The sequence below is a fragment of the Dreissena polymorpha genome, chromosome 2 (assembly GCF_020536995.1).
Source record: "Dreissena polymorpha isolate Duluth1 chromosome 2, UMN_Dpol_1.0, whole genome shotgun sequence".
Classification (NCBI taxonomy): Eukaryota; Metazoa; Mollusca; class Bivalvia; order Myida; family Dreissenidae; genus Dreissena; species Dreissena polymorpha.
Genome location: NC_068356.1, coordinates 37,929,049 through 37,951,945, shown reverse-complemented (window position 1 = coordinate 37,951,945; position 22,897 = coordinate 37,929,049). Strand labels below are relative to the sequence as shown.

At 37.9% G+C, this 22,897-nt stretch overlaps 1 protein-coding gene across 3 annotated transcripts in view; it reads left to right on the top strand.

Annotated features, from left to right (window-relative positions):
- The window catches only part of LOC127866655 (nuclear factor NF-kappa-B p105 subunit-like), a 75,392-nt gene that overhangs the window by 14,722 nt on the left and 37,773 nt on the right, over positions 1–22,897 (top strand). For all 3 annotated transcript variants that reach the window (XM_052407369.1, XM_052407367.1, XM_052407368.1), the window contains 3 exons: positions 6,109–6,261; positions 9,147–9,251; positions 18,760–18,854. In XM_052407369.1, the coding sequence (XP_052263329.1) occupies positions 6,109–6,261; positions 9,147–9,251; positions 18,760–18,854 (353 nt within the window). The remainder of the gene's footprint in view (positions 1–6,108; positions 6,262–9,146; positions 9,252–18,759; positions 18,855–22,897) is intronic.

Below are 22,897 nucleotides of genomic sequence, written 5' to 3'. Positions count from 1 at the left end.
ACATCACATGCTCATCTTTGAACTCGTTGGTCAAAGTACACCTTGTAGTAACTTTCTGTCAAATAAATTAAGCATTTAAAATTATTTAAAATGCAGTGTAAACATATATAGCAGTAATTTTTACTATACGGCATGGTATTTTACAAGCGCGTGCTAGTAGTCGTTGATACAATTGACGCTATTTTCGGACACTTAAATTTTCGATTCTAAGTTTTCGGACACCTATACTTTGTGAATATTTTTCGTATCTAAGTTTTCGGACACGAAAAAAAATAATTATTTTTAAGTGTCCGAAAACATAGAGTAATTACGGTACTCCATATCTATATATAAAGACCCTGAACACATTATTATGTGAATTTTTATTTGTATTATTTGTATTATACAATACAAATACAAATACATTTATAAAGCAAAATTTTTTTTAACATATTTTTTGCACTTCACAATTACCTATAAGGCATTAAGACAAAAACTTATCATCAATATACATTTCTGTTTAAGAACTTTAAAACAATCAGAATTTTTGGTGATTAAAAATGCAGACTTCGTATTAATCTGACAAGTACACTCATTATTTGTAAAATTTTCCATACAGATGTGTTTTCAGCCTTGATCTAAAACTGGTCTCTGATTTACAATCCACAGATGTGTTTTCAGCCTTGATCTAAAACTGGCCTCTGATTTACAATCCACAGATGTGTTTTCAGCCTTGATCTAAAACTGGCCTCTGATTTACATTCCACAGATGTGTTTTTAGCCTTGATCTAAAACTGGCCTCTGATTGACAATCCTTAAGATACTCAGATAGATTGTTCCTCCATTTTGGACCAACAACAGCAAGAGATCTATGAGCATTTTTTTGTTTGTTGTCTAGGAATGTATAACTTTGTGTTTTTGTGTGACTTTAATTTGAACTGTACTGGAATTGGAGCTGTACCATTTATTTCACGAAATACAACAACTAAGACTTTAAACATTACCCTGGCATTTACTGGAAGCCAGTGTAACTTTATAGCTCACCTGTCACGAAGTGACATGGTGAGCTTATGTGACCGTGTGATGTCCGGCGTCTGTTGTGTGTGCGTGCGTGTGTGCGTGCGTGCGTCCGTCAACAATTTGTTTGTGTAGACAGAAGAGGTCACAGTTTTCATCCAATCTTTATGAAATTTGGTCAGAATGTTTATTTTGATGAAATCTGGGTTGGGATTGTATTTGGGTGATCTGGGGTCAAAAACTAGGTCACTAGGTCAAAAACTAGGTCAAATAATAAAAAAGCCTTGTGTAGACAGTATAAGTCACAGTTTTCATCCAATCTTTATGAAATTTAGTCAGAATGTTTATCTTGATGATATCAGGTATTTGGGTCATCTGGGGTCAAAAACTAGGTCACTAGGTCAAAAACTAGGTCAAATAATAGAAAAACCTTGTGTAGACAGTAGAGGTCACAGTTTTCATCCAATCTTTATGACATTTGGTCAGAATGTTTATCTTGATGGAATCTTGGTTGGGATTGTATTTGGGTCATCTGGGGTCAAAAACTAGGTTACTAGGTCAAAAACTAGGTCAAATAATAGAAAAACCTTGTGTAGACAACAGAGGTCACAGTTTTCATCCAATCTTTATGAAATTTGGTCAGAATGTTTATCTTGATGAAATCTGGGATGGGATTGTACTTGGGTCATCTGGGGTCAAAAACTAGGTCACTAGGTTGAAAATTAGGTCACTAGGTCAAATAATAGAAAAACGTTGTATAGACAATAGAGGTCACAGTTTTTATCCAATCTTTATGAAATTTGGTCAGAATGTGTTTCTTGATGAAATCTGGGTTGGGATTGTATTTGGGTCATATGGGGTCAAAAACAAGGTCACTAGGTCAAATAATAGAAAAACGTTGTGTAGACAATAGAGGTCACAGTTTTCATCCAATCTTTATAAAAATTTGATCAGAATGTGTATCTTGATGAAATCTGGGTTGGGATTGTATTTGGGTCACTTGGGGTCAAAAACTAGGTCACTAGGTCAAATAATAGAAAAACCTTGTGTAGACAATAGAGGTCACAGTTTTCATCCAATCTTTTTGAAATTTGGTCAGAATGTGTATCTTGATGAAATCTGGGTTGGGATTGTATTTGGGTCACTTGGGGTCAAAAACTAGGTCACTAGGTAAAATAATAGAAAAACCTTGTGTAGACAATAGAGGTCACAGTTTTCATCCAATCTTTATGAAATTTGGTCAGAATGTTTATCTTGATGAAATCTGTGTTGAAATTGTATTTGGTTAGTCAGGTTAGCGATTCAGGGCCATCATGACCCTCTTGTTTAGGAGATCAGTCATTGGTTCTTCAAAAGGAGAATTTATGAAGAAATATTAGACATAGTGATATAGTTTGGTTGGTTAAGAATGGGCATGAAGCGTTTTTATGAAATACATTTATATAAGAATCTTGTCAAAAGTGTCAACAATCTTACATCATAAAGATGTTTATAATATTTGAAAAATGTATCTGATAAAAATGAGGAGAACATATTGGTATACAGCGATTTTTTTTTGTCCAATTGGGAAAAGTACCAGTACCGGTCCAATTGGGAAAATTGAGTCGTGAAAACATGAAAATTAGGAAAAATCGAGTCGTGAAACCCTCAAATTGGGAAATTGGTGTATTTGATTTTATGCTCCTAAATACTTTAAAATTGATTCTCAGTGTTTTCAAGCTGTCAATATTATATTTACCTAGGTTCAAACCATAGAGCTGCACAGGGAAACTAACAAAAAATCAAAAAAAATAAAAAAATAAAAATTGTATTTTTTATTTTTTACCTTAAATTGGGAATTTTTTGCCAGAATTGGGAAATTTGTAGTTTTTTCGTAATTGGGAAAGTGCCGTTTACCGGTACTTTATAAAGAAGGAAAAAAATCACTGGGTATAGGAGCATTTATGTTACAAAATGTGCAATCTGTTTTTTGTCAAGTTGATTAATGCTGATAAGGTACTTAAAAATGACATTTTATAAGCTAAGGGACAAATCCATATGACACTATCAGACCAGCAATACTTCTGCTTGCGTCATTGTTTCAAGTGTGACACCATAAATGTCATTATGGTATTAATTTTTCAAACTGTCAATCCAAACTGTTTTATTTTTATGCCCCTTTTCGAAGAAGAAGAGGTATATTGTTTTGCTGGATGTTGGTCCAGAGCAGTCTGTCAGAAGAGCAGTCTGTATGAAAAAAAATTCCGATCAATAATTCATCAACGAATTGACCGGTTTGCTTGATACTTCACATGTGTATTGGCCTTCGGCAGTAGATGGCCCCTTTTAAAATTGGGGTCACTAGGTCAAAGGTAAAGGTCTCTATCACACAAAGTGTGAACATAGTATCCAATCAATAACTTGTCAACCAATTGACAGATTGGCTTGATACTTCACATGTGCATTGGCCTTGGACAGTAGATGACCCCTATTGAAATTGGGGTCACTAGGTCAAAGGTCAAGGTCACTATCACACTTAGCATGAAAATCATTTCCCTTTAATAACTCGTCATCGAATTGACCGATCGGCTTGATACATCACATGTGCATTAGCCTTGGACAGTAGATTACTCATATTGTAATTGAGGTCACTAGGTCAAAGGTCAAGGTCACTATCACACTTAGTGGTTTCCAATCAATAACTTGTCAACGAATTGACTGATTGGCTTGATACTTCACATGTGCATTTGCCTTGGAAAGTAGATGACCCCTATTGAAATTGAGGTCACTGGGTCAAAGGGCAAGGTCACTATCACACCAAGTGTGAAAATCATTTCCGATCAATAACTCATCAACAAATTGACCGATTGGCTTGATACTTTGCATATGCATTGGCCTTGGACAGTAGATGACCCCTATTGAAATTGGGGTCACTAGGTCAAAGGTCAAGGTCACTATCACACTGAGTGTGAAAATTGTTTCCAATCAATAACTCATCAACGAATTGACCAATTGGCTTGATACTTCACATGTTCATTGGCCTTAAATAGTAGATGACCCCTATTGAAATTGGGTTCATTAGGTCAAAGGTCAAGGTCACTGTAACACACTAAGTGTGAAATTGTTTCCCATCAATAACTCGTTATCTGATTCACCGATTGACTTTATACTTAAGATGTGTATTGACCTTGGACAGTAGATGACCCCTATTGAAATTGGGGTCACTAGGTTTAAGAGCAAGGTCACTGTTTCACACTAAGTGTGAAATTGTTTCCGATCAATAACTCGTCAACGAACTGATCTATCGGCTTGATACATCACATGTGCATAGGCCTTGAACAGTAGATTACTCATATTGTAATTGAGGTCACTAGGTCAAAGGTCAAGGTCACTATCACACTTAGTGGTTTCTGATCAATAACTCTTCAATGAATTGACTGATTGGCTTGATACTTCACATGTGCATTTGCCTTGGACAGTAGATGACCCCTATTGAAATTGAGGTAACTAGGTCAAAGGGCAAGGTCACTATCAAACCAAGTGTGAAAATAATTTCCGATCAATAACTCATCAACAAATTGACTGATTGGCTTGATACTTCACATGTGCATTGGCCTTGGACCGTGGATGACCCTTATTGAAATTGGGGTCATTAGGATTAAGGTCAAGGTCACTGTTACACACTTAGTGTGAAATCGTTTCCCATCAATAACTAGTTATCTGATTCACCGATTGGCTTGATACTTAAGATGTGCCTTGGACAGTAGATGACCCCTATTGAAATTGGGGTAACTAGTTCAAAGGGCAAGGTCACTGTTACACACTAAGTGTGAAATTGTTTTAGATCAATAATGCGTCAACTGATTCACCAATTGGCTTGATACTTCTCATGTGCATTGGCCTTGGACAGTAGATGACCCCTATTGAAATTGGGGTCACTTGGTCAAAAGTAATTGTCACTGGAACAATAATTGGTTAAAGCGTTTCTGATAAATGACTTGTCAACGAATCGACCGGTTGGCTTGATACTTTCCATGCCCATTGGCCTTTGATAGTAGATGACCCCTATCAAAATTGGGGTCACTAGGTCAAAGAACAAGGTCACTGTCAATAAGTGTGAAAATGATTCATCAACGAATTGTCTTATTGGCTTGATACTTCACATGAGCATGGGCCTTGGACAGTAGATGACCCCTTTTGAAATTGAGGTCACTAGTTCAAAGCCCTGTTCAAAGACCGTGGAACACTTATTATAATAGAAAATAGATGTAGATACAATACATAACCAATGTTCTCTTCCAAATTTGCATTAAGTCTGTATCATATAACATGTATATTAATTTGTTCAGTCATGCAGTCATATACATATTTAAGCAATATTTAAAATAATATTTATTTTTTCTTTCTTTAAGCAGTTTATTAGTGAGGCTGTTTTCGGAGAAAACCGGAGGTATTGTCATAGCCTGCTCATCGTCCGACGTCCACCGTTCGCCGGCGTCGTGCTAAAACCTTTACATTGGCTCCAAAATCAAAGTGCTTCCACCTACAACTTTGAAACTTCATATGTAGATGCACCTTGATGAGGTCTACACGCCACACCCATTTTGGGTCACTAGGTCAAATGTCAAGGTTACCGTGAACTCTAAAAAAAAAACGTTATGCGGTGCTCTTGTTCAGCCTCCCATTGGCTTTTACTTGTAAATGTAACATTCAAGGAAAATGTTCATGATCACCCACTACGTTGATCTCATTTCGTTGATTCTGTATATTAATTTTTTTCTCCTGTAGCCTTGGGAAATCGGTCTCTAGAATTGTTTCCTGCTCATTCAAAACTTACAATGTGGAATCTCTCATTTTAGCTCGCCTACAAACATAGTGCAGAGTTTGAAAATGGTTGAAGTCTGTTGACAAACATGGTCACCAGGGTAGCAAGTTTCTTTATAAGACTGATGTGAACACAATAGAAGTTGCAATGTTTGTCCAATCTTCATGAAACTTGCTCAAAACAGCACCTATTGTTCATATCATAGGTTAAGTACAGTACAATGTGTGCATCTAAAATTCTAAATGTTATTTTATGATCTATTCATGCATTTGAACATACTGACAGTTTAAGCTGATTGTTATGTCCAGCTGAAGAATGCGAGAGGGCCAAGAAGGAAGCCGTGGCCTCTGCCAAGAACATGCAGCTCAACATGGTCAGACTCTGCTTCCAGGCATTTCTCTTTGAACCCTCAGGGCTACGGGAACTGCCAGCCGTCGTCTCGGAGCCAATCTTTGACAGCAGTAAGTGATCTGGGACATCTGCTGCTGACTTTTTGAGCCACTCTCTGGGAAAACTGGGCTTTGGGCTTCATGCATATGCATAAAGTGTTGTCTCAGATCAGCCTGTGCAGAATGCACAGTCTAACCAGGGATGACACTTAACACCTACACTGGATTTTTGCAAAGAAGAGACTTACTTTAAACAAAAAATACCATAAAAGCCAAAGGTGTTGTCCCTGATTAGCCTGTGCATACTGCATATTCTACATTCTAATCTGGGACAACACTTAGCGTACTGCACATTTTACATTCTAATCTGGGACAACACTTAGCATACTGCACATTCTACATTCTAATCTGGGACAACACTAAGCGTACTGCACATTCTACATTCTTATCTGGGACAACACTTAGCATACTGCACATTCTACATTCTAATCTGGGACAACACTTAGCATACTGCACATTCTACATTCTAATCTGGGACAACACTTAGCATACTGCACATTCTACATTCTAGTCTGGGACAACACTTAGCATACTGCACATTCTACATTCTAATATGGGACAACACTTAGCAAACTGCACATTCTACATTCTAATCTGGGACAACACTTAGCATACTGCACATTCTATATTCTAATCTGGGACAACACTTAGCATACTGCACATTCTACATTCTAATCTGGGACAACACTTGGCATACTGCACATTCTACATTCTAATCTGGGACAACACTTAGCATACTGCACATTCTACATTATAATCTGGGACAACACTTAGCATACTGCACATTCTACATTATAATCTGGGACAACACTTAGCATACTGCACATTCTACATTATAATCTGGGACAACACTTAGCATACTGCACATTCTACATTCTTATCTGGGACAACACTTAGCATACTGCACATTCTACATTCTAATCCGGGACAACACTTAGCATACTGCACATTCTACATTCTAATCTGGGACAACACTTTGCGTGAAACCCAGTTTTTCCAGAATGAGGCTCAAATATTTTCAACACAATTTCATGACCAGATCAGAGGCAATTACCTGACATTAACAATTGAATTAAATAATGCCGGTATATTATATTTACAAGTGGTTACATGAAACCGATTTTTTTTTCATTGCCAAAAATTTTACATATTTTTGTAATGTGTTTAAAGTCCTCTTGACAATAGTGATGGAATCTTATGATATTGACCCACAGATATTGGTTTAATTTAACCAGTTTGTTTCTTTAAATAAAGTTGCATTTGTAATTACATTTTGGAGATACAGTGTGTTTACTGTATAATGTGTTTATAGCCCTTCTACATGGTTGTAACATCAAAAGTGCTTCCAAATTCTATTATTTATTATTATTATTATGCCCCCAGAACATAGGTTCTGGGGGCATATTAAAATCGCACCGTCCGTTAGTTAGTCAGTCAGTCAGTCCCTTAGTCCGTCCGGATTAGTTTCCGCTCAATAACTCAAGCAAGTGTCATCAGATCTTCACCAAACTTCATGAAAATGTGTAAGGCAATAACTTCTAGGTCAAGTTAGATAATCGGCCAAATTGACCCAGACACTCTTGATTTACGGCCCTTGAATCATCGTAAAATTCTATTTTTTCTTGTTTCCGCTCAATAACTCGAGTATTTGTCATCAGAACTTCACCAAACTTCATGAAAATGTGTAAGGCAATAACATCTAATTCAATTGTGATAATCTGCCGAATTCACCCAGACACTGCTGAGTTACAGCCCTTGAATCATCATAAAATTGGGTTTTATCTGGTTTCCGCTCAATAACTCTAGCAAATGTCATAGGATCTTTGCCACACTTCATGAAAATATGTTAGACAATAACATCAAGGTCATGTTTGATAATCGGCCAAATCGACCCAGGCACTCCTGAGTTACGGCCCTTGAATCATCGAAAAATTGTTTTTTCTCGTTTCCGCTCAATAACTCGAGCAATTGTCATAGGATCTTCGCCACACTTCATAAAAATGTGTAAGGCAATAACATCTAGGTCAAGTTCGATAATCGGCCAAATTGACCCAGACACTCCTGAGTTACAGCCCTTGAATAACCGAAACATTGCGTTTTTTCTCGTTTCCACTCAATAACTCGAGCAAATTTCATAGAATCTCCGCCACACTTCATGAAAATGTGTAAGGTCATAAGATCTAGGTCAAGTTCGATAATCAGCCAAATTGATTGGGACACTCCTGAGTTATGGCCCTTGAAGCATCGAAAAAATGAGGGTTTTTTCTTATGTTATGAAGTTGTGCATGTCGGATTGTTATTGTCCTATATCAAAACTGAACTTTTGTTATGCCCCCGGAAGGGTGGCATAATTATAGCAGTTGCACTGTCCGCCTGTCCGTCGCACTTTTGCGTTTAGGTTTCGAAAAATGCTTATAACTTCTATGTCGCTTCAGATGTAACCTTCATATTTGGTATGCATGTGTATATGGACAACGCCTTTCCATACACACACAAATTTTGACCCCTTTGACCTTGAACTTGAACTTAGGGTCCATGTTTAGGTTTTGAAATCTGCATTAAGGTTTCGAAAAAGCTTTTTTGGGGGGCATATGTCTTCCGATGGTGACAGCTCTTGTTTTATTATCTTCATTTGTATATGGTAATTAGCAACACAAGAGACTTTTTTATGAACAAGTGAAGCGTTTTAATTGAAGAGTGAATAATGTTCTCTTTACTTTTTGATTACTCAAGAGCTTTTAGACCTGATTAACTGATTAGATTTATTCTTAGCACCAGTCTTTAAGGTTTATACATGGAATGCTTTAATTTTGATTTCCATGCTTTAACCATTTACTGACCGGTAGCTAAACACAGAATCTGAATGCTTTGGTAACTGACCTACTTGCACCTTGCAGAGGCCCCTGGAGCCAATGCCCTGAAGATCTGCAGGATGGACAAGTACAGCGGCTGTTGTACAGGCGGAGATGAGGTGTTCCTGCTCTGTGAAAAAGTGCAGAGAGGTAGGGGAGGGCACTGTTTATTTAGCACAATAAGAAATTTGAAATGATTGTACCTATGTGAAAAATAGAGGTCACACATTACGAATCTTATCAATGTAGAGAGACGTGAGAAGCTTTTTTACACTTCTCAATAGGAAACTTTATATTGTATGTGAAGAAGTGAAGAGTATTTAGGGAATTCACTGTTTACACCTCTAATTAAAAACTTAAGTGTGAGAGATGGGGTAAGTCATGTGTATGTCTCACTTTAGTAGCAAACTTGATTGTGTGTGAACAAGTGGCGAAAGATATGGGAAGTTACTGTATATTTCTCAATAAGAATTGGCCAGGCTAGCTCAGTTGGTAGAGTGCTTGACTACCCCTTTCCCCCATAAGAAGCAAAGTGAAAATAGCTTTGCAACCAGCATAAAACCAGAACAGCCTGCGAGTAACTCGCAGTCTGTTCAGGCTTTATGCTGTTTGCTGCTCATCAGTAACTAAGGGTTGGAAATGAAGCCTTAAAACCTTGAATTTAGTAAGAAATGTAACTTTAATAATGGACTACAAATGCGTCAAGATATGTATCTAAGTGGTAAAGGGCTACTAATCCGAGAATTGCACATTCTAAACCCAGTCTGGTCATGTAACCTAGGAGAGATTGGTCTTGAAAATCTTGAGATATGCCTTTCATATTTTGGTATGCATGTGTATATGGACAAGGCCTTTCCATACGCACACAAATTTTTACCCCTGTGACCTTGACCTTGAACTTAGGGTCCGCGTTTAGGTTTCGAAATCTGCGTTAAGGTTTCAAAAAATGCTCATAACTTCTATGTCCCTTGAGATATAACCTTCATATTTGGTATGCATGTGTATATGGACAAGGCCTTTCCATACGCACAAAATTTTTTACCCCTGTGACCTTGACCTTGAAGTTAGGGTCAGCGTTTAGGTTTCGAAATCTGCATTTAGGTTTTGAAAAATGCTCATATCTTCTATGTCCCTTGAGATATCACCTTCATATTTGGTATGCATGTTTATACGGACAAGGCCTTTCCATACGCACACAAATTTTGACCCCTGTGACCTTGAACTTAGGGTCTGCGTTACGGTTTCGAAATCTGCGTTTAGGTTTCGAAAAAAGCTCATAACTTCTATCAAGCGTTTATAGGGGGCATAAGTCATCCTATGGTGACATCTCTTGTTTTCCAATTGTTTTTTGTACTTTAAGATTAAATTAAAACAAAATAGATGTCTAAGATTCAATGCTTAAAAAACTATATACATGTACTTTGTACAAAGACTATATATAAAATGGACTTGTTTTAAAATCAATTTACACTTCTGACATGTCAAAATGAATTTATAAATACAGTTCAATCTGCTTACCTGAAGTTTGTTATTTGCAATGTAACATCATATTGTAGTGTATGCAACTACCAAGTTTTTCATATCATTTCAGTGGGGTCAAGATTGTACCCGCTTTTGAAGAATCTTGTTTTTCTTTTATGTTTTTTGTGAAAATTAAAAAATCTGTGAAATCACAAGGTCAAGAGTTTTGGAGTTCTTATATAAAATCATATGGTGGTCCTCAGCCAATTTTTTTCAAATCAAACTCCTGTGGACAAAATTGGCTTGCCCTCTGTGTTCCTTGTTTATGTATACTTATTTGCGAAATGACTTCAAAAATGTTCTTCTGTACAAGAAAAAGGCCCAGATATGTGTTACTTAGGTATGTTATATGAGATAGTTGTCCTTTATTAAGTTGAATTGTCTGCCAGCCTAAAGGCCAATCGGCTACTGTGTTTATCTAGAATCAGGAGCTCAATAGACTTGAATTAGAGTCTTGGTTTGATAGAATCTTACAGCAGTCACATGGCTTCAGGTCACTAATAACAAGAAAATAATTTGGAATTAAACATATGAAATTTTGATTGATATTAATATTGTGTGTAAAGTGTGAAAACAGTTGCATTTAAGCCTTTGTCATATTTTGACAAGCTCAGACATAACACGAAACAAGTACTGTCACTGTAAAGGGGAATGCTCTCGAAACATCATTTAACTGCAAAGTGTTATCTTGACCTTCAAAGTGGATGACAACAAACACTTTTTTTTATATGCGCCCATTAAGCATTTCACTTTCCTGTCTGAACATCCAGAAGCTTGTGTTTTGAACTTCTCTTTAACAACTGGGTTGATCTCACTCAAACGTTCACAGTTAAATAACATTTATGTGTAGATGAAGAAACTTAAATAAAGAAACTTTAGCTGCAATAAGTTTTGGCAGAATCTCCTTATCCCCTTTGTCTGTTTTTCAGAAATATTATGTTATGTCCCAAAATTGTGTGTTTTCAACTCCTCTTTTACTACGGTTGGATCTTGATCAAACTTGTACAACTTAACGACCTAAGTGTGTGGATGATTGTTAAGAAAGGACCTATGGCTTCAATGATTAATGGCAGAATTATGGCAATATTAATTAGAATACTCTGAATTGTTTTTACTTTTTAGCTCACCTGAGCACAACGTGCTCATGGTGAGCTTTTGTGATTGCCTTTTGTCTGTCGTCCGTCATGCGTTGTAGGTTGTGCGTCAAGCGGCGTCAACATTTGACTTGTTAACTCTCTAGAGGCCACATTTATTGTCCAATGTTCATGAAATTTGGTCAGAAGATTGGTCTCAATGATATCTTGGATGAGTTTGAAAATGTTTACGTTTGCTTGAATTACATGGCTGCCAAGGGGCGGGGCATTTTTCCTTATATGGTTATATATGGCTATATTAAAATCTTGTTGACACTTTAGAGGCTACATTTATTGTCTGATCTTCATAAAACTTGGTCAGAAGATTTATCCAAATAATATCTTGGATGAGTTCGAAAATGATGCCGGTTGGTTGAAAAACATGGCCGCCAGGGGGCGGAGCATTTTTATGCCCCCCTTCGAAGAAGAGAGGGTATATTGCTTTGCTCATGTCGGTCTGTCGGTCGGTCTGTCGGTCGGTCCGTCCACCAGGTGGTTGTCAGACGATAACTCAAGAACGCTTGGGCCTAGGATCATGAAACTTCATAGGTACATTGATCATGACTCGCAGATGACCCCTATTGATTTTAAGGTCACTAGGTCAAAGGTCAAGGTCACGGTGACCAGAAATAGTAAAATGGTTTTTTAATGATAACTCAAGAACACATACGCCTAGGATCATGAAACTTCATGGGTAGATTGATCATGACTTGCAGATGACCCCTATTGATTTTGAGGTCACTAGGTCAAAGGTCAAGGTCACGGTGACCCGAAATAGTAAAATGGTTTCCGGATAATAACTCAAGAACGCATGCGCCTAGGATCATGAAACTTCATGGGTAGATTGATCATGACTCGCAGATGACCCCTATTGATTTTGAGGTCACTAGGTCAAAGGTCAAGGTCACGGTGACCGGAAATAGTAAAATGGTTTTCGGATGATAACTCAAGAACGCATACGCCTAGGATCATGAAACTTCATAGGTAGATTGATCATGACTTGCAGATGACCCCTATTGATTTTGAGGTCACAAGGTCAAAGGTCAAGGTCACAGTGACCCGAAATAGTAAAATGATTTTCGGATGATAACTCAAGAACGCTTTTGCCTAGGATCATGACACTTCATAGGTACATTGATCGTGACTCGCAGATGACCACTATTGATTTTCAGGTCACCAGGTCAAAGGTCAAGGTCACAGTGACAAAAATCGTATTCACACAATGGCTGCCACTACAACAGACAGCCCATATGGGGGGCATGCATGTCTTACAAACAGCCCTTGTTCCTTATATGGCTTTAGTAAAACCTTGTTAACACTGTAGAGGTCACATTTTTTTTCTGATCTTCATGAAACTTGCTCAGAAGATTTGTCCCAATGATATCTTGTATGAGTTAAAAAATGGTAACCTTTGCTTTAAAAACATGGCTGCCAAGGGGCGGGGCATTTTTCCTTATATGGCTCTATATGGCTATAGTAAAATCTTGTTAACACTCTCAGAGCTCCAGATAAGGGTCGTATTTTCGTAATTACGAATTATTTTCAAGTCTGTTACGTATTTATTTTAAAATCTTGTCGTACCATTAAGAATTACAAAATCAAGTTACGAATATTATTTTAACATCGGTTCGTATCGATTTTTATTGAGTTCTTTGCGCGTATTAAAGATCTTTGCGGTGCTTATATAGAATGGTTATCGGGTTTGTTTAACAAAGCGATTTTTTTTTCCAATAAAAGCAGCGTATACAGTCTATCTGTCAAAAAACAATGGCGGCGCCCAGAGAGCGTCCTAAAAAACTGCAAAGCGTCCAAAAACACGCTTTTAACATATTGTACGCAAAGTGAGCAGAAGTTAAATGTTTAGAAAGACATTATAGAAAAGATCTTATAAGATGTTGTATGTTCAGTTGCCGACACAGTTGGAAAAGCTAAACAAAAACGCGACACGATGGGTCCAAACTTAAACAAAAAAAAAACATTCAACGAGTGGAAGGGACAAGTCCCGTAACTAATCGTTGAAAAGATTGAAGGGGAGACCCGTTTTAAATGTGAAATATGTAAAAAAAACATCTAAGGCATGCAATCTAAGCACAGTTTGGGCATATGAAGGTATTGGAAAAATATAATTGTATAATACTGAAAAGACACTGTTGAACTCGTATAAATAAAGTTGCTAGTATCCTTCAATTACCGTAAGTCGACCGGTTAAGGAAACAAGTAAAAGAATTTCTGAATTTACGCAACAAAATGCAGCAATATACTATTTACCTTCAGAGATTTATTTAATTTCCGTTAAATCAATGTAATAATGATTATTTACAGCATGTTTTACTACGCAAAGCCGATAGTTCCATAACATGACAAGAACAATAACTCCGCGCGTTGTTTACCTTAAGTGAGACATCACATCCGGGAAAGGGACAGCACTCTAGTGGTAATGGATTAGGCCAACTAAACTTAAAACTTCACTTCTCTGAACAATTTTAACACGAACTAAAACAGTAAATATATATGAAATATGTTTTCAATATTTTATAAATACAATTGAACAAGTTTCTTTCACTTTTCTGAAGAACAATTTTCACTCTTCTTTAGCACAGCATGGGCACATAAATGTTGCACCTCTTCTGATGACTTTAATTTCTGTACAAAATGACAGGTGTACCCAGTGGTTGCAGGCTCTATTGTCACACTGTGCCCATTTTACAAAAGTCGTTTTGGATAAGCTTTAAAAGAAAACAAGTAAAAAAAATCACCATTATGAAGAGGTCTGAAAACCAATTTAGTAAAACAAGCTTTGCCTTAAATTTTCTACAATAACTACTATTTCCGATATGAAGCGCTGTCAATGAAAGTGTTATGTTAAGATCGTCTGCTTTACATTTCAATTTTTGTGGGAATTTAATAAATAGGACCAATAAAATGTATGGGATATAGATAAATTTGTGTAATTTTAGTTAAATTTTTATTTTGAAATGCAATCTTACCTGTTTTTTCCTCATTTTGTTTTTATTTGTTTTTGTTTATAAGCGTAGTTATGTCACTTCATCAAAATACTCGGAGCGCTTGCGTTTGACGTCATCCAAATGGCCGCGTTCTTAATGTAAACAAAGTGATTGAAATTAGGTCATGGTCGACTTACGGTAATCTTACGATATATTTATTTTGATTTTTTTTTGCATGAAAATAACCATTATTTATTTTAGGTCATTTAGAAAAAATAAGAATTATTTTCCAAAACTTAGTAGTAACGTTAAGAATAAAATTTCAGAGTTTAGAATTCTTTTTGAAAATCTGGTAGTAATTTAAGAATTTCACAAAACCTTATCTGGAGCTCTGCACTCTAGAGGCCACATTTTTTTGTCCAATCTTTATGAAACTTGGTCAGAAGATTCATCCCATTAATATCTTGGACGAGTTGGAAAATGATGCAGGTTGGTTGAAAAACATGGCTTCTAGGGGGCGGGGCATTTTTCCTTATATGGCTATAGTAAAACCTTGTTAACACTCTAGAGGCCACATTTATTGTCCAATCTTCATGAAATTTGGTCAGAAAATTTGTCTGATTGATATTTTGGATGAGTTCGAAAATGGTTACGTTTGATTGAAAAACATGGCTGCCAAGGGGCGGGGCATTTTTCCTTATTTGGCTATATATGGCTATAGTAAAATCTTGTTAACACTCTAGAGGCCTTATTTATAGTCCAATCTTCATGAAACTTGGTCAGAAGATTCATCTCAATAATATCCTGGACAAGTTCAAAAATGATGCTGGTTGGTTGAAAAACATGGCCACCACGGGGACGGGGCATTTTTCCTTATATGGCTATAGTAAAACCTTGTTAACACTCTAGAGGTCACATTTATTGTCCGATCATCATGAAGCTTGGTCAGGAGATTTGTCCCAATGATATCTTGGATGAGTTCGAAAATGGTTTTGGTTGCTTTAAAAACATGGCCACCAGGGGGCGGGGCATTTTTCCTTATATGGCTATATATATGGCTATAGAAAAACCTTGTTAACACTCTAGAGGCCACATTTTTTGTCCAGTCTTCAGGACATTTGGTCAGAAGAATGGTCTCAGTGATTTCTTGGATTAGTGTGAAAATAATTATGTTTGCTTGAAAAACATGGCTTCCAAGGGCCGGGGCAATTTTCCTGATATGGCTATAGTAAAATCTTATTAACACTCTAGAGGCCACATTTACTGTCTGATCTTCATGAAACTTGGTCAGAAGATTCATCCTGATAATATCTTGGATGAGTTCAAAAATGATGCAGGTTGGTTGAAAAACATGGCTGCCAGGGGGCGGGGCATTTTTCCTTATATGGCTATAGTAAAACCTTGTTAACACTCTAGAGGCCACATTTATTTTCTGATCTTCATGAAACTTGGTCAGAAGATTTGTCCCAATAATATCTTGTTATCTCAGGTGAGCGACTTTGGGCCTTTCAGGCCCTCTTGTTTAAACTTTCATTTGTTTACTACTGGTTAATTCTTGCTCAAACTTCTACAGTGAAATTTGACTTGAGTTTTGGCTGATTTTGTCCCCAATTATTTTTGTGCCCTGTATTATATATAGTGGATTTGTCACAACATATGTTGTGGGGGCATCAATGTCTGTTACACAATTCTTGTTAAAACTATTTTGTGATTATTTGTTAAATGTACAATTTTATTACTGGTTCTCAAACTAGGAATTGTTAAATTGTTTGTTTTCAACATTATACTACCACAGATTGAAATAGCGTTCAAAATAGGAAATAATCTACCTTAAATAGAACTATAGATGTTAAACATTAGAAGTAAGTTCCCTTTCTAACTAATTTTTAATTTGAAGTTTCCTCCCTTTAGTTGGATTGCTGAAGCAGGAAGTTATTTTAAGTAAATCGCGAAAGTGATATGAAAGGATGAACTATAAAAGTAATTTAGTTATCTCCGTTTGATCAATCCTCTCTCACAAATTGAATGTCTATTAGACATCTGTTATCTCTGATAAATGAAGTCAGAATACCAATGCAAATATGTCATTAGATTGAACAATTTTTAAAAATGTATAAAAAGCTCTCCTGCAAATACATATTAGGCACACAATGAAAGATTATAGATAATATTGACATGTATACTGAAATAGCTGTAAAGAAAGTCTTTACATTTTGGGTGTGCATTATAATATTTTAAAGATTTATTGGCATTTCTCTAAGTAAACAGTTCTTCTGACACATTGATTCTGATTCATCAATTTTGTGTCTTTAAGAAATTTTCAACAAAAGACTTAAATAATTCTTTTCCTAAAAGGCTCAAATACATAATCATATCGCATGCTTTAATTTGTTTTTCTTATGTAATATTATATTCAACATAAATGACATCACATAAGCAAACATTTTTTAGGAATAATTAGCCAGATCAAGTAAGACGGGTTTCTTTTATTTAAAATCATTTGATTGTAACAATCTCATACTCCATGTCATCTCATTCCCTATGGGCCTGTAACAATCTCATACTCCATGTCATCTCATTCCCTATGGGCCTGTAACAATCTCATACTCCATGTCATCTCATTCCCTATGGGCCTGTAACAATCTCATACTCCATGTCATCTCATTCCCTATGGGCCTGTAACAATCTCATACTCCATGTCATCTCAATACCTATGGGCATGTAACAATCTCATACTCCATGTCATCTCATTCCCTATGGGCCTGTAACAATCTCATACTCCATGTCATCTCATTCCCTATGGGCCTGTAACAATCTCATACTCCATGTCATCTCATTCCCTATGGGCCTGTAACAATCTCATACTCCATGTCATCTCATTCCCTATGGGCCTGTAACAATCTCATACTCCATGTCATCTCATTCCCTATGGGCCTGTAACAATCTCATACTCCATGTCATCTCAATACCTATGGGCCTGTAACAATCTCATACTCCATGTCATCTCATTCCCTATGGGCCTGTAACAATCTCATACTCCATGTCATCTCATTCCCTATGGGCCTGTAACAATCTCATACTCCATGTCATCTCATTCCCTATGGGCCTGTAACAATCTCATACTCCATGTCATCTCATTTCCTATGGGCCTGTAACAATCTCATACTCCATGTCATCTCAATACCTATGGGCCTGTAACAATCTCATACTCCATGTCATCTCAATACCTATGGGCCTGTAACAATCTCATACTCCATGTCATCTCATTCCCTATGGGCCTGTAACAATCTCATACTCCATGTCATCTCATTCCCTATGGGCCTGTAACAATCTCATACTCCATGTCATCTCAATACCTATGGGCCTGTAACAATCTCATACTCCATGTCATCTCATTCCCTATGGGCCTGTAACAATCTCATACTCCATGTCATCTCATTTCCTATGGGCCTGTAACAATCTCATACTCCATGTCATCTCATTCCCTATGTGCCTCACTCTGGGAACACTGGTTTAATTGAGTACGTTAAGTGCAGTTCCCACTGGCTAATCAGGGATAACATTCTCCGCCTTCACTTGATTTTTCATTAAAAGAGACTTCCCTTTAAATGAAAATACAATAAAAGCAGAAACTGTAAACCCTGATAGGCCTGTGAAGACTGCAACACAGGCTAATCTGAGACAACACTTTACCCACAGGCTAATCTGAGACAACACTTTACCCACAGGCTAATCTGAGACAACACTTTACCCACAGGCTAATCTGAGACAACACTTTACCCACAGGCTAATCTGAGACAACACTTTACCCACAGGCTAATCTGAGACAACACTTTACCCACAGGCTAATCTGAGACAACACTTTACCCACAGGCATTAAGCCCTATTTTCCCAGAGCAATGCTCATTTATGTGAATAGAAAACTCACCAAGATTTCCATACTGATATGATTATAAGCTTGTTAAATTCACTGTTGAATAAAATGATGATTCTCATCAGACCCTATATTTCTCATTCAGTGTATTGTTTGTTTGACCTGAGCTGTATTGTTTCCACCAGATGACATCAAGGTCAAGTTCATGGAGCAGGATTTCCAGGGCAACATTCTCTGGCAGGCAGACGGCCTCTTCAGTCCACTAGATGTGCATAGGCAGGTAGGGCATCTTTTGAACATCATTCTGGATTAACTGGGCTTAATGCAGGTGCGTAAAGTGTCATCCAAGATTAACCTGTGTCTAGACTGAATTTCCATTTAGAAGATACTTTTTTAAACGAAAACAATACCATTAACAATTGACAAGTGTCATCCCTGATTTAGCCTGTGTCGTCTACACAAGCTTATTTGGGAGGACACTACTAGATGCATTAGCCCAGTGTCGTCTACACAAGCTTATTTGGGAGGACACTACTAGATGCATTAGCCCAGTGTCGTCTACACAAGCTTATTTGGGAGGACATGACGCAGATGCATTAAGCCCAGTGTCGTCCACAAAAGCTTATTTGGGAGGACACTACGCAGATGCATTAAGCCCAGTGTCGTCCACACAAGCTTATTTGGGAGGACACTTACGCAGATGCATTAAGCCCAGTGTCGTCCACAAAAGCTTATTTGGGAGGACACTACGCAGATGCATTAAGCCCAGTGTCGTCCACACAAGCTTATTTGGGAGGACACTACGCAGATGCATTAAGCCCAGTGTCGTCCACACAAGCTTATTTGGGAGGACACTACTAGATGCATTAAGCCCAGTGTCGTCCACACAAGCTTATTTGGGAGGACACTTACGCAGATGCATTAAGCCCAGTGTCGTCCACACAAGCTTATTTGGGAGGACACTTACGCAGATGCATTAAGCCCAGTGTCGTCCACACAAGCTTATTTGGGAGGACACTACGCAGATGCATTAAGCCCAGTGTCGTCCACAAAAGCTTATCTGGGAGGACACTACGCAGATGCATTAAGCCCAGTGTCGTCCACACAAGCTTATTTGGGAGGACACTACGCAGATGCATTAAGCCCAGTGTCGTCCACACAAGCTTATTTGGGAGGACACTTACGCAGATGCATTAAGCCCAGTGTCGTCCACACAAGCTTATTTGGGAGGACACTACGCAGATGCATTAAGCCCAGTGTCGTCCACACAAGCTTATTTGGGAGGACACTACGCAGATGCATTAAGCCCAGTGTCGTCCACACAAGCTTATTTGGGAGGACATGACGCAGATGCATTAAGCCCAGTGTCGTCCACACAAGCTTATTTGGGAGGACACTACTAGATGCATTAAGCCCAGTGTCGTCCACACAAGCTTATTTGGGAGGACATGACGCAGATGCATTAAGCCCAGTGTCGTCCACAAAAGCTTATCTGGGAGGACACTACGCAGATGCATTAAGCCCAGTGTCGTCCACACAAGCTTATTTGGGAGGACACTTACGCAGATGCATTAAGCCCAGTGTCGTCCACACAAGCTTATTTGGGAGGACACTTACGCAGATGCATTAAGCCCAGTGTCGTCCACAAAAGCTTATTTGGGAGGACACTACGCAGATGCATTAAGCCCAGTGTCGTCCACACAAGCTTATTTGGGAGGACACTTACGCAGATGCATTAAGCCCAGTGTCGTCCACAAAAGCTTATTTGGGAGGACACTACGCAGATGCATTAAGCCCAGTGTCGTCCACACAAGCTTATTTGGGAGGACATGACGCAGATGCATTAAGCCCAGTGTCGTCCACACAAGCTTATTTGGGAGGACACTACGCAGATGCATTAAGCCCAGTTTTCCCAGAAGTCTGCTCTCTTGATCTTAACCTTGACCCCTTGTTACCTTGACCCCTTGTTACCTTGACCCCTTGTTACCTTGACCCCTTGTTACCTTGACCCCTTGTAACCTTGACCCCTTGTTACCTTGACCCCTTGTTACCTTGACCCCTTGTAACCTTGACCCCTTGTAACCTTGACCCCTTGTAACCTTGACCCCTTGTAACCTTGACCCCTTGTAACCTGCACACTTGATATACAGTATAATCTTTCTTTTAAGTTTTAACCCTTTACCCCTTATTTTGATCGTTTTTAGTCCCGTAGGAAATCATATTAAATTTAAAATCTTCTTTACTAGAATCAAGTTAAACGGCTTTATTTCCAATCTTAAGATACTGAACAGCATGAAACCTGAACAGACTGCGAGTTACTTGAAGGCTGTTCTGGTTTAATGCTGGTTGCAAAATACCATTTTCACTTTGCTTCTAAAGGGGAATGGGTTAATAAACGCTGATGGTTGATCTTAAAAGTAGTCTCTTAACTAACACATGTTGTCAGTCTCTTATTGCAGTGTGAGTTGTTAAGTCGACAAGTTTCTTACTTTATTTATGTGTGAGTTATTTTTTTAAAGGTGATGTTTTAAGTTATATTACGTAATGCTTTCAATACAATTTCTTTTCTAGAAATAAAACAAAGGAGGAATAAATAAGTTGTGCAGTTGTTGTCCCCTACCGGTTTCACCGGAGGGGTCTTATGGTTTGCGCTCTGTTTGTCAGTGAGTCTGTCAGTCTGTCACACTTGCGATAACTTTTAAAGTTCTTCATATTTTTTCATGAAACTTGAAACATGGATAGATGGCAATATGGACATTTTGCACACCATTTAAATTTCTTCCTACGTCAAAAATTCTGGTTGCTATGACAACAAATATATATTTAAAAAACATCTGACAATGGTGGAGCCGGTAGGGGACATACTTTGCTTGACAATAGTATTGTTGTTATTGTTTTTATGGTCATTTAATAATTCTGTCAGGGCTTTCCCCAAACTCCAAATTTTTCTCTAGCCAAATTCAAGGACTCACTTTGGAAAGATCCTCCTCATTTTGTTATTGAATGGGTATTTATAAGTGAAAATATTTAGCAAAATATCATTTTCCATAGCTATATTGGTTAATTTGTAGCCATTGCCTTACTGGTATTTGGGATATTGCATGATGAGCCCTGCCTTTCTCAACTACAAGTATTTTTTAACATTACTGATGATGTGCTAAATACTAACTCTTTTTGTTGTTTTTTGCCTACACATTATGGCAAACGTAAGAATCAAAATGTATAAGTTACACAAAAATAGTAGTGTGAAATAAGGTCACTTCCATCAGCCTTTTTGTTGGGCTAGCTCTTTAGCGACGCCGTTAGAGTGTCTGACTACCACTCTGGAGACTTGGGTTCAATCCCCCGTTGGAGCTCAGAATTTTCACTATAATGGCGACAAGTAAACACAAACTGTGAATCAGTAAGTGGGTCTGAGTTATGGTTGCAAGGAGGGCCATGTGGTTCTCGCTTGTGTAGCGGATGGCGCTTGTGTACCAAATGGCGCCTTAAAACATTCAGAGGGGAAGGATAGTCGTGAAATAAGGTCACTTCCAGCAGCCTTTTTTGTTTGGCTAGCTCTTTAGCGACAAGTGTCTGATAACCACTCTGGAGACCTGGCTTCAGTTGATGCCCCGTTGGAGCTCAGGATTTTTCACTTTAGTATTTTGTGGTCAATAGTGTAATGTTTACCAATTAAGTGTCTTCTTAACATTCCCAGCTTGCCAATTTTCAAACAATGTTTACTAACAGTTTAATTATCATCCTGTTGCTTGCTATTAAAATATGCTACCCTGCTAGGTCAAAAACTAGGTCACGGGGTCACTTAGTGTGTTTTAAACCTCACCATGTTGTCCGCTTTCTAATTCAAGTAGTTTTTATTAAATCTTCACCAAAATTGGTCAGAAGTTGTATCTTGATAATGTCTAGGGCAAGTTTGAATATGGGTCATGCCAGGTCAAAAACAAGGTCACGGGTCACTTAGTGCGTTTTAAACATCACAATGTTGTCCGCTCTCTAATTCAAGTAGTTTTCATCCAATCTTCACCAAACTTGGTCAGAAGTTGTATCTAGATAATGTCTAGGTCAAGTTTGAATATGGGTCATGCCGGGTCAAAAACTAGGTCATGGGGTATCTTAGTGCGTTTTAAACCTCACCATGTTGTCCGCTCTCTAATTCAAGTAGTTTTCATCCAATCCTCACCAAACTTGGTCACAAGTTTTATCTAAATGATCTCAAGTACAAGTTTGAACATGGGCCATTTCGGGCCTAAAACTAGGTCACTAGGTTACCAGTGCGTTTTTTAACATTCAGCATGGTGTCCGCTCTCTAATTCAAGTAGT